This window comes from Hyalella azteca, unplaced genomic scaffold (assembly GCF_000764305.2).
Source record: "Hyalella azteca isolate HAZT.00-mixed unplaced genomic scaffold, Hazt_2.0.2 contig16463, whole genome shotgun sequence".
Lineage (NCBI taxonomy): Eukaryota > Metazoa > Arthropoda > Malacostraca > Amphipoda > Hyalellidae > Hyalella > Hyalella azteca.
The window spans coordinates 74918-89962 of record NW_025946286.1 but is presented as its reverse complement, the minus strand read 5'-3'; the positions used below and the strand labels follow the sequence as shown (position 1 = coordinate 89962).

The following is a 15045-nucleotide window of genomic DNA, read 5'->3' as shown; positions in this document are numbered from 1 at the left end:
TCTAAAAGAGTTCAGTAGTTGCCCTCACACCCTACCACAGCTAAGGGAACGAATTATTGCAGCAGAGGTTATGGCCATAGCTCGCCATATGTGTGAACGTGCTGTAGAAAACTTCCGAGAATGACTCCAACAGTGTGATGCAGCTAACAAACCCCATCTTCCTGATATTTATTGTTTTCAAAACATGAGTATTTTAAATGGCATGTTATGCTAACCGTGAGGAAAATAAACTTTTTTCTTTATGTATCTATCTCTATTACTCTTTTATTTTACCTCAAAATTGTTCAATCAATTTTGCCCCACCATTTATAAGCTATCTAACACATTTAAATTGTGTATTGTAATTAATATATAACAAATAGTCAAATAGTTAGTTAAAGACTACTTATAGCCTTATAAGAATTAGCTAAGCTGTTAGCTATGTACAATGTATTGCACTCTTGGTACCTCTGTACCAAAAACATTCAATTTATTGGAACCTAATACACACTAAAGGCAACAAGTTTATATACCAATTTGTCATAGTACATTTATACTAAACCATGAATAACAGTACCTTCAAATAAATTGAAGACTGCCACTCAATATATATAAATATATAAAAAAATAAAAAAATCATGATTTTATTACAAAAAAATCAAATGATTTAATCACATGATTTAATCAGTTTGATTTAATCAATGCCCACTCTGCTTGCAATTGCGCAAATAATTGTTTCATTGCAGTGCACTCGAATGTATTTATTCTATAATTTTTACTTTTCTGCAAACATTATATTGAATTTTATTACATAATTTCTAAAATGACTCGCTCATGTTCATCATTAGTGTCATAGCAACACTTCAGGACCGTTTGGCGACATAAACCACATATCAGAAGCATTGTATTGACTTGTATGCATTAATACAACTGTGTGACAAGCCGCGTTGATCTAACATGTGTGCAGGTACCACAGCTCGTCGCCTAAACGCAAGAGCATCCTGGTGCAGCGCGACAGCAGCAACGGCGCCCAGCAGTTCAGAGGCACGCTGGGCTCTGCTCTGTCCCCTCCCAGGTCCAGTGACTCCAGCAAGCACCGACATCAGGGGTGAGTGCTTATCTCATCCTTATCACGTGCCGTGATCTCACGCTCAGTTCAGCTCTTCTATTTTGCTAAAAATATTTCCGGCTCTCGATTTGGAACTTTAAATTATGTTAATTGTCGAATTGTGCTATAACTTGGTTGCCATATTTTTCCTTACGAACTGTTAAAATGTCTCAATTCTTCAATTTGTGGATCGTTGTGATAGCCGAACTGATGAAACTATCTAATACTTTTTAAATTGCTTATTCATTGCTAGCGATACTATACGTGTCTTTCAGTTGCATTGAATCGAAATGAAGTCTGAGTGTCTAGAGTCGTTGTATTAAATAAATGATTTCATTGATTCTTTGTGGTAAAGCGTAGCGCCCACTCTGGTATATTCGCTTAATTTGAAATCTTCTTCAAATCTCGTGTGATTTTCTGCGGCTCGCGTTCTCAGGAATGCGTCGAATGAATCCTAAGGGATCGCGTGACCTCTTGTAAGCATATTCCTATCTGTAATCTCGATCGCGCGCGTCGCTCAGCTCAAAACCAGCGCTTTTATTGGGAATCGAGCGCAGCACTTAGCTGTATGAGGCTGCTCTCTTTAAACCTATCCTGCTATTGTGCATAATGTTATTACCTCAGTCGACTCTCATCTAGAACGTTATTGTGCTAAACGCAGCCATTTGTTGACTGTTTTGCATGTAGCGGTGATGCTCTAACGCCATTGTTTCTCCAAAAAGACGGCATTCAGCGTCGAACGGTGTTTGCCAATCTCATCATTTCTTCATGCTAACGAAATTGCTTGTTTATTACTTGACGTGTGGTCTGAGGAATTGATGTGTCAAGCTAAAATGTTTTTTAGTAATGTATATAAGTGAAGCCATACTAGTTTTGAACTACCTATATTCTTGCCTTTCTGATGATAATTTAATCATTTTTTCCATTTTAGAATGATAAAGATCTGCCTATTGTAGCAGTATCCTCATACCAATCACCTAAGCAAAAAAATTCATGCGAATGTTATACATTCGAGGGTCATTGTTGTGGGGCTCATACACTCACAGAAAAGAATGGATCATAATGTCCCAATTGTGGCAACTTTTTCTACACGTGCACACGTAGCATTGATACGCTTTTTTACGAACCAAGCTTGCTCAGGATGACTCGCACAAGAGCAAAAACTACTTTGCTGTTTAGGGCAAATCTTGGCCCTTCCTGCGAGTGCAAGTTATGACGTTGACAGAACCCGTCATTATGACGGGTCTGTTGACAGGACTCGTCAACAAGTTATGACGTTGACAGAACCCGTCATTATGACGGGTCTGTTGACAGGACCAGTCAACGAATTATGACGTTGACAGGACCCGCAGCCGCAGTGGGGGACTGTCGCGGGGTGTGCTGGGACATTCGTCATCCCATGACGACTCTTCCCCTCACAACTCGTCCCACACGTCCCCTCATCCCTCACCCCACTCCTCCCCTCTCATGCACTCCCGCATACCTGGACACCAGGTAAGAAATTTGTCACTTAATCATCGTCGGCCAACTGTAAATTGTTGAACTAATTGACTTCTCCATGGCTGAAGGCCATCCAATAACACTTATTTTTGAACGTGCTTTAAGACTACCTGAGCCTTGATTTTAGCGAAGAGAATAATTTAGGTGAAATTTTAATACCATTAATGGTCTATATAACAGCATTTATTGTTATTCTCCAATTAGATTCACGTGTATTTCGTAAGTAATGATTCCGACAACCAACAGTTAAAGCTATTCTTTGGTTTGTGTTAATCGTGTGTGTCCTAAGTTGCTGAGCAGCGGTTTTGTGCGTACACTGTTATACAGAGGTAACGGAAGAGCTGGTCTGGAGCACCGCTACCTAGCACCTGACAACTTGGAAATCGAAGAGAAGCGACTCGTTCGCAATCTAGGAGTGTTGATGAATACTCAGGTCAATTTTGATGGTCACATAACGAAAATAACCGCAAGAGGTAGGCGACAGATGAGGTGGATCTGGCGGACGTTCAGAACAAGAGAAGCGGAACCAATGATCACGCTCTTTAGAGCCCTTGTAATACCTCTAAATCTTCATTGCTGGTGAAGAATAGATCTAAGATATTGTGTTCTCTTTTTGGCACCAGCACCTGTTGACTTAGCAAGTGCTCCCTAGCGAATCGAAGTAGTTGTGTTGCCCTCCTGATCACTGCGCCGTCCTACACTGTCCAAGTGTGGCCATCGTACGCGTGGTAGGTTAAAATCTCCTGCAACCACAATGATTAGGGAAGGTTCACCCAAGTCGGCAACCTCCTATTCTCTCAAGATTTTCATTGAATTTTTCAGGCGATCGGTATACGATAGCTATGCATAATTGGAGATGGGAGATGTATAATATAACATGTTCCATATATTCATTGGAGCCTAAATGCAGAGGAACTGTTTTTGCCGCGAGTGAGTTTTTGAGGTGGACTATAACGCCTCCTTTTCCCTCCATTCTTTTCGGTATTATCGGTAACGTTGAAAGCCTTTCATTTAGATTTTTCCATCTTGGATATCCTCTCTTAGAAATGACTCGGTTAAGGCAAGCATGATTATTCCTTCTGTCACAGCAATTTGTACGCCGATCTTGTGGCGTTTTTTCCTTGAAGAGCCCCTCTATGTTGGCTATCATGATGCCAGACTATCACAACGAGAGAAGGGGGAGACTGTGCAAGATCCCCCCACTACGTAACAGATCTGCAGTCAGATTTCAATCCGTGTGGGAAGGATCACTTTCCGTGGCAGGGCCAAGGCTGTTCAACGTCCTACCAAAGGATCAAAGAGAGAGTTCCCCCTGGAGACCTTCAAGAGACAACTGGACGTTTTCCTGGGCACAATCCCAGATCGACCTCCCCTGCAACACTACCAGCGGCAAGAAGCAAGCAACAGCATCGTGCATCAGGTGGCCCAAATGAGGGCGGCGATAGTCAGAGGCGGCGATCCATCGTGGCCTGGGACTCCTACGTCCGAAACAAATATTAAGGATACTGAGTGGCCGAGCAGCGCTGTGTTGAGTGTCGGTGCACTGAGTTGCTGAGTAACGCTTCTTTGTACTCCACAGCAGCTGAGCAGCAGCAGCAGCAGCGGCGGCACCAGCAGCGCCACCACCACAGCAGCGGCGGAGTACAGCAGCTGCAGCGACAGTCGCGTCACCCTCGTCGTGGACGGCACGCGCTTCATCGTAGACCCTGCCATCTTCACAGCCCACCCTGAGACCATGCTGGGCAGGTGCGTGCAGACCATGCTGGGCAGGTGCGTGCAGCAGACCATGCTGGGCAGGTGCGTGCAGACCATGCTGGGCAGGTCTGCACGCACCTGTACATGCCTGAATAGTTTTCATTAAGGAGGCGCAATCGTCTTCCAGTGCCCCATGGATGCTCGAATATTTTATTTGTGGAATTGAAAATTTTTCAATCTAAGCGCTACATTGATGTTACGTTTGCTAATCGTATGACTTGAAAGTCCCAGCTAAAAGGGAAGATGGCAGAGACGAGACTATAGGTTTGGGGAACTGTACTTGATGGAATCTGGCATACAATTGAAGAACAAAGGCTTGCTTGCCTTACATTGACATACTATTGACAATATAGTAGTTCTTCTTGAATTTGATCATAATACGTAAACACGTAACAATTGACATGACTAGAGTTACTTAGGCGAAAAATTTATTCACAATTTGCGGCAGCGGCAACATCCAGACTCTGGTTGTATGAGGTGAATGAAATTGCTGATACAATATCAGTATAATCAGCTGCCACTAAAGGCAGAGCTAAAACTAGGCTGACCGGATGCAACTGCATCCACGGCCAAAAACAGTGCACATGTAACATCACTCTGCGACACTCCTAGTGTGATGAGGCCGGAGTGCTGTGCTGCACAGCCTACTCCGCTAAGCAAACCCTGTCACAAATAATTGCAATTAAATCAATATTAGCTAACGCTGCCATAAAATCAGCTCATATGCTTGAATTAGTTTTTTGGTCTAAATGGCGTAAAAGTTGATGCCTCAATGTGTTCCTCGAATATGGAAAATAAGTTTTTTTTTTTCATATGGAAAGCCTCAGAATTTTTTAAAAGTGTGTGTGTCATGTACAAAATGTTCACGTACTGTCCCGTATACAGGATGTTCACGTCAGGCCTGGAGTTCAGCAGACCGAACGACCGCGGCGAGTACGAGATCGCCGAGGGCTTCAGTGCCGCCGTCTTCAGGGCGCTGCTCGACTACTACAGGTCTGATACTGCGCCATGTTGTGATCTCGTCATTGAACTTTCAATGATGATTGTGATTACAAAATCAATAAACTGAGAGTATATTACAGTCTTTCATCGTTTACTTGAAAGAAGCAAATTATTGAGCTTTGACTTGGAAAATAAAGCGCGATTTTAATCATTCGTCGTTATCGCCTTATGCGATTGTAATAATTCTTCACTTAATGAAATATTGAAAGATACTTGATGATCGCCACACAAAATGAAACTTTCTCGTTTGCAAGTTTGCGCGTGTAAGATGAAGGGAGCTCAAGTAGCTTGAGTATTTATACTCACTGCTCACGTGGCTGAAACTCAAATCAGACAAACAGCTGCTAAGTAATAAATGGTTGAACTTGGATAGTTTTCTGCCTTGAAATTATTTATCAGTCTATAAAACAGAAAACATTAATTGTAATTTGCAGACTATTACTTACTATTTGACCAATGCTTGGCCATGTTTGTCACAGCTTGTTTATTTTTAATGTCAATAAATGGCTTGAATCGAAAATTCAATAAAAATTGATAATAGAAGAAAGATACACAAAAATTCACCATATCTCTATTAAAAAGTTTTCCGAGTCCAGCTCTATTGTCAGTTCGGAAAATGTAGAAAACAAATACAATCATTAGTTAATACATTCGAAATTAAAAAGAAAAAATATAACTCAGTACTCACTGCAGTGAGTGAGTACTGTGAAATATGACACTCTCTGGCGTGAGTGTGCATAGCCGAATGAGGAGGGCGCGACAGTAACTATCCAGTCCTGTACCCCTCCCTCTATGCTCCGCGATCCTAGAATAAAAATTGCGTGACGTCATCCCAACGTTGTTTATCTTTGCCACTCACTGACCCCTCAGGACAGGCGTGGTCCGCTGCCCTCCGTCAGTGACGGTGCAGGAGCTCAGAGAAGCCACGGATTATTTCCTCATCCCCTTCGACGCCCACACCGTCAAGTGCTGGAACCTGCGTGAGTAATTTACTTCACAGTTCATGCACACATTTTCCCTCCCGAAGAATATTGTAAGACTTTATTATTTATTATCCGTGTCACGAAGGCTTCATTTAAAATAATTTAGTGACGTCTGTAGCGTTGGTAAGCAATTGCGGCATCAGAGTTCTGCGGACCCAATCACGTTTCTTACATTCACCGGTAGTGAAAATAAAATATTTAATTTTTTCTGGATTACCTACTGTTGGAAGTGACTTGCTGTAAAATGAATTATTACTAAATGTATTAATTTTGCAGGCGGGTTGCTGCACGAGCTAAGTAGGCTTTATTATTTATTATCCGTGTCACGAAGGCTTCATTTAAAATAATTTAGTGACGTCTGTAGCGTTGGTAAGCAATTGCGGCATCAGAGCTCTGTGGACCCATTCACGTCTCTTACATTCACCGGTAGTGAAAAAAAAATATTTAATTATTTTTCTGGATTACCTACTGTTGGAAGTGACTTGCTGTAAAATGAATTATTACTAAATGTATTAATTTTGCAGGCGGGTTGCTGCACGAGCTAAGCAACGAGGGGGCGCGGGAGCAGTTCGAGGTGTTCTTAGAGCAGCACATCCTGCCTCTGATGGTGGGGGCGGCCCAGCGCGGGGACCGTGAGGCACACATCGTCATACTTCTGGACGATGACACCGTAGAGTGGGACCATGACTACCCTCCCCAGATGGGCGAGGAATATACCAGGAGTAAGTTGCGATGATCATCGATGATGAAGTTGTTATTATAATATAAGAAATTATTAGGTCACACTGGTGCATGACTGTGTTATAAATCTACTCGCTAATGAGCTCTGTATGAACTTTGACCTCGTTATTTTTAAATGTTAAAAACATTCTGGTAAATTTACAGCTCATAACTGTCAAAATACATATACATTTAGCTTCGTTTCGTAAGATATATCACATTCCGTCCTCTGACTAACGAATTTTATTATTTCTATAGGTAGATAATTTGTCAATCTATATATTAACGTGACCCTTGCATCGGCAGCTGTGTGTTCAACTGCCATGTATCGTTTCTTCAAATACATCGAGAACAGAGACGTTGCCAAGCAGGTTAGTGGCTTCATTATTTCTATTAGCCCAGGTGCGCCCTCGTATCCATTAGCGCCACAATGCTCTTAAATACCTACAATCTATCGATACTATTATTTTTTCCAGCTGATGTCTTAGTATATAACAAATACGCCATACAGTATTATTAATACCTGAAATACTGAACCATTGCTTAGTAATGTCATCCACGTTGTGGAGTTATGTCTCAAAAGTTTATTATTTGTCATATTGGAATGAATTGAAAGAAAGTTTGAAGCCGCTCCCACAGTTTCAAGTTACACCGTCGAATAATGATAGTTTTGAGTCATTCACTTGACTGCTTGACTGAGTTCGGCTTGATGTAAACTGTAAGCTTTCTGGTGCTATAAAGCCTTCCATTTCATCTAAATCTTGTAATGAACAGATGGTTGTTGCAAATGCATTTACTTAAATTGTGCTAATACTCAATTGTGATTTGTGCATATGTATTTGTTGATTTAGGTGCTGAAAGAGCGAGGCCTGAAGAAGATCAGGCTCGGTATTGAAGGCTACCCCACCTATAAAGAGAAAGTCAAGAAACGTCCAGGTATGTTTTCAAGGGGCAAATAATTAAGCTTTGCTAATCTTAGGACTGAAATTCGCCTATTTAAATACCACGTCGATTTTATTTCCCCACATGAGTCTTTTTTCATGCTCTGAAATTACCTTTTTTACTTTTTGCCGCATACTCTTCAAAACTGTGCAGACGCACAGGACGCATTTCGGGAAAACGCCAGTGCGCGCACCGAGTTTTTATACCGTACGAGGAGCCAAATTCTATACCATTAAAGAATGCGTTTAGTTTACATTCACGGTGTCAATCCGTTTCGTGGTTGTGGTTTTTAAATTTGATAACAGGTGTTCATGAGTAATTGAATTCCTGTAATGATGTTGTGACGTTATCGAACACCTCTTGCCTGGTGCAGGTGGTCGTGCTGAGGTGATCTACAATTACGTACAGCGGCCGTTCATGCGTATGTCCTGGGAGAAGGAGGAAGCCAAGAGTCGTCATGTCGACTTCCAGGTCAGCCTACATCACAAAATTCGTTCACCATGTATATAATGGCTGATCCTGAAATGAGCACGAGTCGTTCTTTTCTGTTATTCTATTAGGAAGCAGGTGTTTCTGATCTTCTGCCAACAGCCGTTAGTCATTTGTGATAAAAGGAGAACTTATGCTGATATTACATGCGTTATTTAAATATTGTTCTACTCACTATAGTGTTTTTATATAAATGGGTACTTTCATATGCGTGGAAAATATTTTTAAATACTTATGCACTGTAACGCCCATGTGTGGATTGTACCCGTTCGCTAGGTATAGTCTACTGCTTCATACAAATTTTGCATTGTTTATCGGTATGATCCTTCATCTTATGATTTTATTATTCATCAACATCATCTTGTTGTTATTATGCTCTGTGAAGCGTTGTAACTGTGACGCCTCTGTTCCTGCAGTGCGTCAAGAGCAAGTCAGTGACGGACCTGGCGGAGGCGACCACGGACCCCGCACCGGAACGCGTCGTGACCCTGGACCCTCCCCCGATGCTGCTCACCATGGACGTGGCTCGTGCTCAGGACCCCCTGCGGCACGACGCTCGTCCTCTTGCTCCTGCAGTGCTGGATGCCGCCGCTGCAGTGCCTCGAGCGCTGCCCGCTGCATCCAATGCTGTGCCCGAGGGGCTTCATGCGCACCCTGTGCCGCAAAAAGAGGGTGAGGCGCTTGCTCAGAGACCTGCTGAGCTGCAGGATGAAGATGATGCTGGAGGAGCGGCACTTGTTCTTGACAGGAATCTTGCGGCGGCCGCTGCCGCTGCTGCATCTGGAGGCGTGTCCCAGCCCTCTGTAGCTGAGATTGCTGTCCCTCAGGCGGCCGCTGCCGACGTTCCGCCAGCAGTACACAGAAGCGCACCAGACGCTGCATTGGAAACCTGTCCTCCTTTGCCTCCCACTGACGCCAAGGTGAGCTCCTATGTCTTATGGTGAAGAGAATTATTATTAGGCTAGTTAGTCAACAGTTTCTATCCCCCTTCTGCTCCGGAAAGCTGCTCGCTTATATTTTTCCACGGTAAAGTTGCGTCTTGACGTTGAGTTTTTTAGTTGAGTACTGTGTATCGTAATCGTAAGAGTTGCTATATATTCACTCATGGCGAGCACCAAACCCAAACGGTTCTAAGATCAGCCATTTGTCGCGTTACAACTCGTGCTTGAAATATTGATTAATTTTGACGGTCATATTGGTCGATAATGATGAGAAGTATTGGAAATTTTTTAGGCAAGTAAAACTGGTGACGTCCACATATAGGTTTTATTTTCTAATGACTCGAACCCGACAGCCAGACGCTGGCCCAGCAGAAGGAGGCGCGTGATGCCGCGAGCTTCGTCGAGGTGCTCCGCGGGCTGCTGCTGCTGGCGCTGCTCCGTCGTGCTCATTGGTGCTCTCGAGTGCTCGCGAGTTTTCCAGCGCTATCGAGACCCGAGGTGCTCTTGAGGCCCAGAGTGCTCATGAGGTCTCTGGTGCATATAATTTTGAGCGTGATACAGTGCAGTCAGTTGCATCAGACTATCCCGCCGTGACAGAGATGCCCAGCGTAACAGCTGTACCAAGCATGGCGAGGGCATCTAGCGTGGTGACAGCGCTGCCCAGCATGACGGTTGTATCAGTGTTGGCTGGCTCAGTAGCTGCGGCCACTGACGATCTGCTGGAGGGCGCAGCGTCGCTACTCTGGGAGTTGGTGCTCTTCGCATCGCATATCATCTCGCACTGATCCACCACTCACCTGCCAGTGGATCATTTCCCACTGATCCACCGCTCGCCTGCCAGTGGATCATTTCCCACTGATCCACCGCTCGCCTGCCAGTGGATCATTTCTCACTGACTCATCCACGAACGCTGTTTTTTTATAGCAAAGAAGGTTTACACTATGTTGAAATCTATTTCGTCAAATAAATAACCCTATTTTCATCAACGTTTTCCCTCACAATTTGGTATTGATAGTTATTTAAAGTAAAACTTGAGAAATCCATGTATTGTATATTTTAGCCATGTTATATGTGATTGTTTCTCACATGTTCAGTTAAGGTTGTACAGAATGTAAAGGAATGACTTATATTGTTGTGGCTAATTATGGGCTCAGTACATTGGCGTTTAAGGTAAATTCTTGTTGGCGAATCATTCTGGGATTTTACACAAGTTTTGCCCCCTGGAGCTCACTGTGGTTCGCACACATTGCTTCCGTTACTTGCAGCTCCCGTGGGATTAACGTCAGCGCTGCACAAATATTTCGTGGCGTAGATAATGCTTGATTTTTGCCCCAAAATAAAATATTAAGTTACAGAACACGCATGTGATCCGGTCATTTTCATGTGCTCGCTTCACAAATCTCTTGAGTAACATTCTGAATAGTTGCCTGTATAATTTTCGAACACCTCTTGATTTTCCACTCCACACCATCTCTGTTTAAATTTATTAAAAGTATTGCTTATTGAACGCAGCATTGAATGAGCAAAGATATGCCGATTATACTGAATGCTTTGCTAAGATTGAAGTGACATTTTGATACTTGTGTTACCCGCGCGTCCCAAGCTCTTGAAAGTCTTTCTTTCTGTTTTTGTGCAGCATAATTATCGGCTTTATTGCTATTTACACGTTGCGATATTTTTGCCTTATTTGGATATCTTGAACTGGTTATTTCATTTACTTGTGTTTATTATAATATCGCGTTATATTTTTTAGGTCCTGAGTGCGAGATCAACGATTTGTTGAAGCTACAGGACTTTGTACTGAATGCAATGTTGTATTCGTTTCTTTTCATTAGTATTGTATATTATTTGCCTCTCTGGCCGGTCTCTGATCTATATAAACGTGTTTAGTATGAGAACCTATCAATATGTGCGCTTATTGTAAAAGCTCCAGTTTGAACTGCAGGAATTTTCGAACAACGTCGGAATTGTTTCAATGCTGGTGAAGTAGTTGTCTTTTTTTCCACTACCAATTTTATCGGTGAATAAACATGATCACCCAATTAGAAGCTGAGTATTAGAGTTTGTTTTTCTTCTGAAATTCTAATGTCGCCTTGGAAAGCATTTTTGATGTGGTATCAGAATTTGTCTAATGGTTTTGAACAGTCAATGTTGATCCTCCATTTTATTATATATTACTACCAGTAAAACACTGACGCCGAGGGAATTGAGTAATAATGTCTTCTCAAAGCGACTTCGTATTACTTCCTTGCCTTTCATGTATTCATGTAACACGAGTGTGCTCCGCTTCTCAGCGGCATGATTTTTTTTCTTTTAATGCAAAAATTTTTATAAAATAAGCGCTGCTTCACGCGAGGCTGCTACGCTTCTCAGCGGCTTCATTGTTTTTCTTTTCCTACAATCATTCTTAAAAAAAGCGCTGATTTCGATGTTCCATCATTTTGTTTACTTGCAGTGCTCATCGTTTTTTCCCTACAGGTGAAAGTTTGTGCTTGAGTCAGCAATTCCGTCCGCAGTGGCCGACGTTTCTATTTGATTAGTTGATCTCGGCATTTGTTCCAATTATTGGAGTAATTTCAACTAATTTCTAACTTTATCTATGATCAGCTCAGCCCTTAATTGACGTTTAATGGAAACTTATTTCATTTGCGGTAAATCCTTGTAGAATCAATACGATTACAGCGTTGAATTTTCGTTTCGACAGTTGAATTAAGTTCTATTTCTTCATGCCTGCTAATTTTGTTGCTCTAATATAGACAAAGTTAGATTTTCTAATCGATGTGATCATGTGTGACTATAAATGTACGGTACTCGCTGGTAGTATTTCAACCCGTGTTAATCACATTAACAATTTTGCAGTCCTTGGTAGCGACCTCACACCCTAATAAAATTTAGAGTCGCCCCAGCCTCTGGTACTCAAAATCAGAAGCTGACGCGTCTGTAAATTTTCATTGGGCATCACTGCGACTTTACTTGCCATGCTCGACGAGGCTGACAGAGGTGCCTGCTGACGCTGTCAGATGTTAATGTGTTGCTATCAGTATAGTACTTGCACGCACTGAATTGAAACATTTGAAATAATATGTTGATGTTTAGTTTGTGCTGTTCAACCCATCATACTTGTTCTTCTTCACTCTTACTACAACAAACAGATAATCGCTCCACGCACCAGTGAAGCATGTGCATGAATGTCGCGTGCCAACTGCTACAATTTTAATGTAGACGCAACTTGGCCTTCCACGCCTTGTGCAAATAAAAGACGTAGATAAAATGATATTTACACATAAATAAATGTTATTTTTTTAGCTTTATTTAAAATGAAATTGCAATAGGACCTGATAGTGAACTAACCTGGAATTGTTCTCGAAATCTTTTGTTTCAATTGAAATATGGTCGAACTAATGCTTCTGGACAGCGTCTCTTTATATAACGTACAATTATAAGGAAATTTTAATAGTCAGTAAGGCGTACTCGTATTGCTTCACGTGTCATAGAGTATCTTTCAACTTCATTGCTGTAAAGCATTTTTTTATAATGGGAAATGCATCGAAGAGATCGACAGTATATTTGAGAGGTACGCCTCGAATACGCTAATTATAGACCACAACGACTGCTCGCCGTGCAAATGACGTAGAAACAAAGTTGAGTACCAGTTGATTTCCTTGGTACAATTTTTATTTTACGTTGTACCAAGATTTCAACGTCAGATGCCTCGACGATGTGTCCATATAGTATAGCTTCTGCAAGTTTTGAAGTTGCATGATAAGAGGCATGTTTGTATACGCGTAGTGGTTACACTTTTTAATATCGGTTTCAAGACCTACTGATTGTACAGTTATTCATCATTATTTTCTTCCTATTTAAATTTCAACGATGGCATCCACCTGCGCTTCTGATGATGGAAACTTCCTTGTAAATTATTTTACTTAATCTGCTGATGGGCCACGAACATGTCTCCGATCGCGGTTCAAAATTTGTTGCTAGCTGTGTGGCATAAATGGTTGTATATCAAATTAGCCCAAATTCCTAAATGAACTGTGGCAACTGTATTGTTATTGCTACGAATTTAGCTCCAGCGAGTCGCAAGTCAATGCGGAGACGCGTTTCCTCCGCTGCTCGCTTCGTGGCAATTCTATCGCGTTTCTCTTGATGCAAGTCACCTTTTGTGGATTATTCCACGTAGCTCTCATGTTTTTGATATTCAAAATTGATCCCACTGATGCGCATGTTATGTCATCTCCGTACCAACCTAATTTGATCATCTATCTCAATGTTCTACAGCATTAAGCCGCTCGCAAAGCAAGAGCCGGTCAATGTTCAAGTGTATCTGGTGTGATATTATTCCGACTACAATACTCATTCTTTGTAATTTCTGGTGCTGCTTTCGTTTTTGAAGAAGCTGACGTTTATGTAGTTATGGAAAATAGAACTAGAGCTCCCATATCAGCATAGAACAGTCATTCAATGGCAATATATCATTAGCTTTTTGGTGTTAGTGCTGTAGTGGTTTTGTAATTGACTCTTGAGATCTTTTGGTTATTTCTTTCCAGCGCCTGTTGATGGATGACGACGGGCTATTTAATTGTATTTATTATTGTTTGAAATTAAATCTTTTAAATGCGTTGTCGACAAAGATCACCAAGGAAATGAAATATTAAAATGCTGTGATTTGGTTTTCAAGGGCCAGGTGATTTTATATATGATGACCTCCTAGCTACTGATGTTGCCTGCAATTGTGTGTAAATAGACGTCAATAAGGCTGTTGCTTCATTTTTATAAATACATATGTATATAGTATCGCATAATCATCGTTTAATTTTCTTTCTGAGTTAGTCGAAATTTTCAATCATTCAACTATGCTTCATCAAAGTGTTGTTTGTAAGATAATGTAATCTGTTGTGAGAGATAGGATTATCGATCACTTGACTGCTCACCATCTCCCATCAGATTGTCAACATGGTTTTATTGCCGGTAGATCCTGCACCACTAACTTATTGTCTACGTTGAACGATTGGACTCGCGGCCTTCTGGACGAAAGAGAGCCAGTGGATGCATTGTACCTCGATTTTGCCAAAGCATTTGACAGTGTTCCGCATAAGCGGCTGTTACGTAAAGTGAAGTCTTTGGGAATTGAGGGAAACGTAAAGTGAAGTCTTTGGGAATTGAGGGAAAGAGACTTTCTAGTAGGTAGACGACAACGTGTCAGCATTAACGGAACTGTGTTCGACTGGGCATCTGTGCGCAGTGGCATGCCGCAAGGAAGCGTTCTTGGGCCTATTCTATTCGTTGCTTTTATAAACGATCTACCAGAAGTAGTGTCCAGCGTGTGCTCCATGTATGCCGACGACGCAAAAATTTATAATACAGTGAAGGATGCGTCAAATAAAGTGCTATTGCAAGATGATCTTGACAGTTTAGTTAACTGGGCTGATATGTGGCAGCTGCGGTTTAATGCTGACAAGTGTAAAGTACTTCACCTCTTGAAGAACAATGAACAGCAAGATTACAGTATGAGAAGACAAGGTTGCAACGAAAGCGTAATGATTGAAAAGTCTAGTGTGGGAAAAGATCTCGGAGTTTATGTCGACGAGGAGCTGAAATTTTCTAAGCAAGTTGAAACGAAAGC

At 41.8% G+C, this 15045-nt stretch overlaps 1 protein-coding gene across 2 annotated transcripts in view; it reads left to right on the top strand.

Annotated features, from left to right (window-relative positions):
- Positions 1 to 14224, top strand: part of LOC108667232 (BTB/POZ domain-containing protein KCTD20) — a 33691-nt gene extending 19467 nt beyond the window's left edge. For both annotated transcript variants that reach the window (XM_047884914.1, XM_047884915.1), the window contains exons 3-13: positions 947 to 1087; positions 2431 to 2581; positions 4170 to 4333; positions 5228 to 5335; positions 6215 to 6324; positions 6852 to 7049; positions 7354 to 7418; positions 7899 to 7983; positions 8363 to 8460; positions 8895 to 9398; positions 9773 to 14224. In XM_047884914.1, coding sequence (XP_047740870.1) covers positions 947 to 1087; positions 2431 to 2581; positions 4170 to 4333; positions 5228 to 5335; positions 6215 to 6324; positions 6852 to 7049; positions 7354 to 7418; positions 7899 to 7983; positions 8363 to 8460; positions 8895 to 9398; positions 9773 to 9805 — 1657 coding nt within the window. In that variant the 3' untranslated portion in view covers positions 9806 to 14224. The remainder of the gene's footprint in view (positions 1 to 946; positions 1088 to 2430; positions 2582 to 4169; positions 4334 to 5227; positions 5336 to 6214; positions 6325 to 6851; positions 7050 to 7353; positions 7419 to 7898; positions 7984 to 8362; positions 8461 to 8894; positions 9399 to 9772) is intronic.
- The last annotated feature ends 821 nt before the right edge of the window (positions 14225 to 15045 follow it).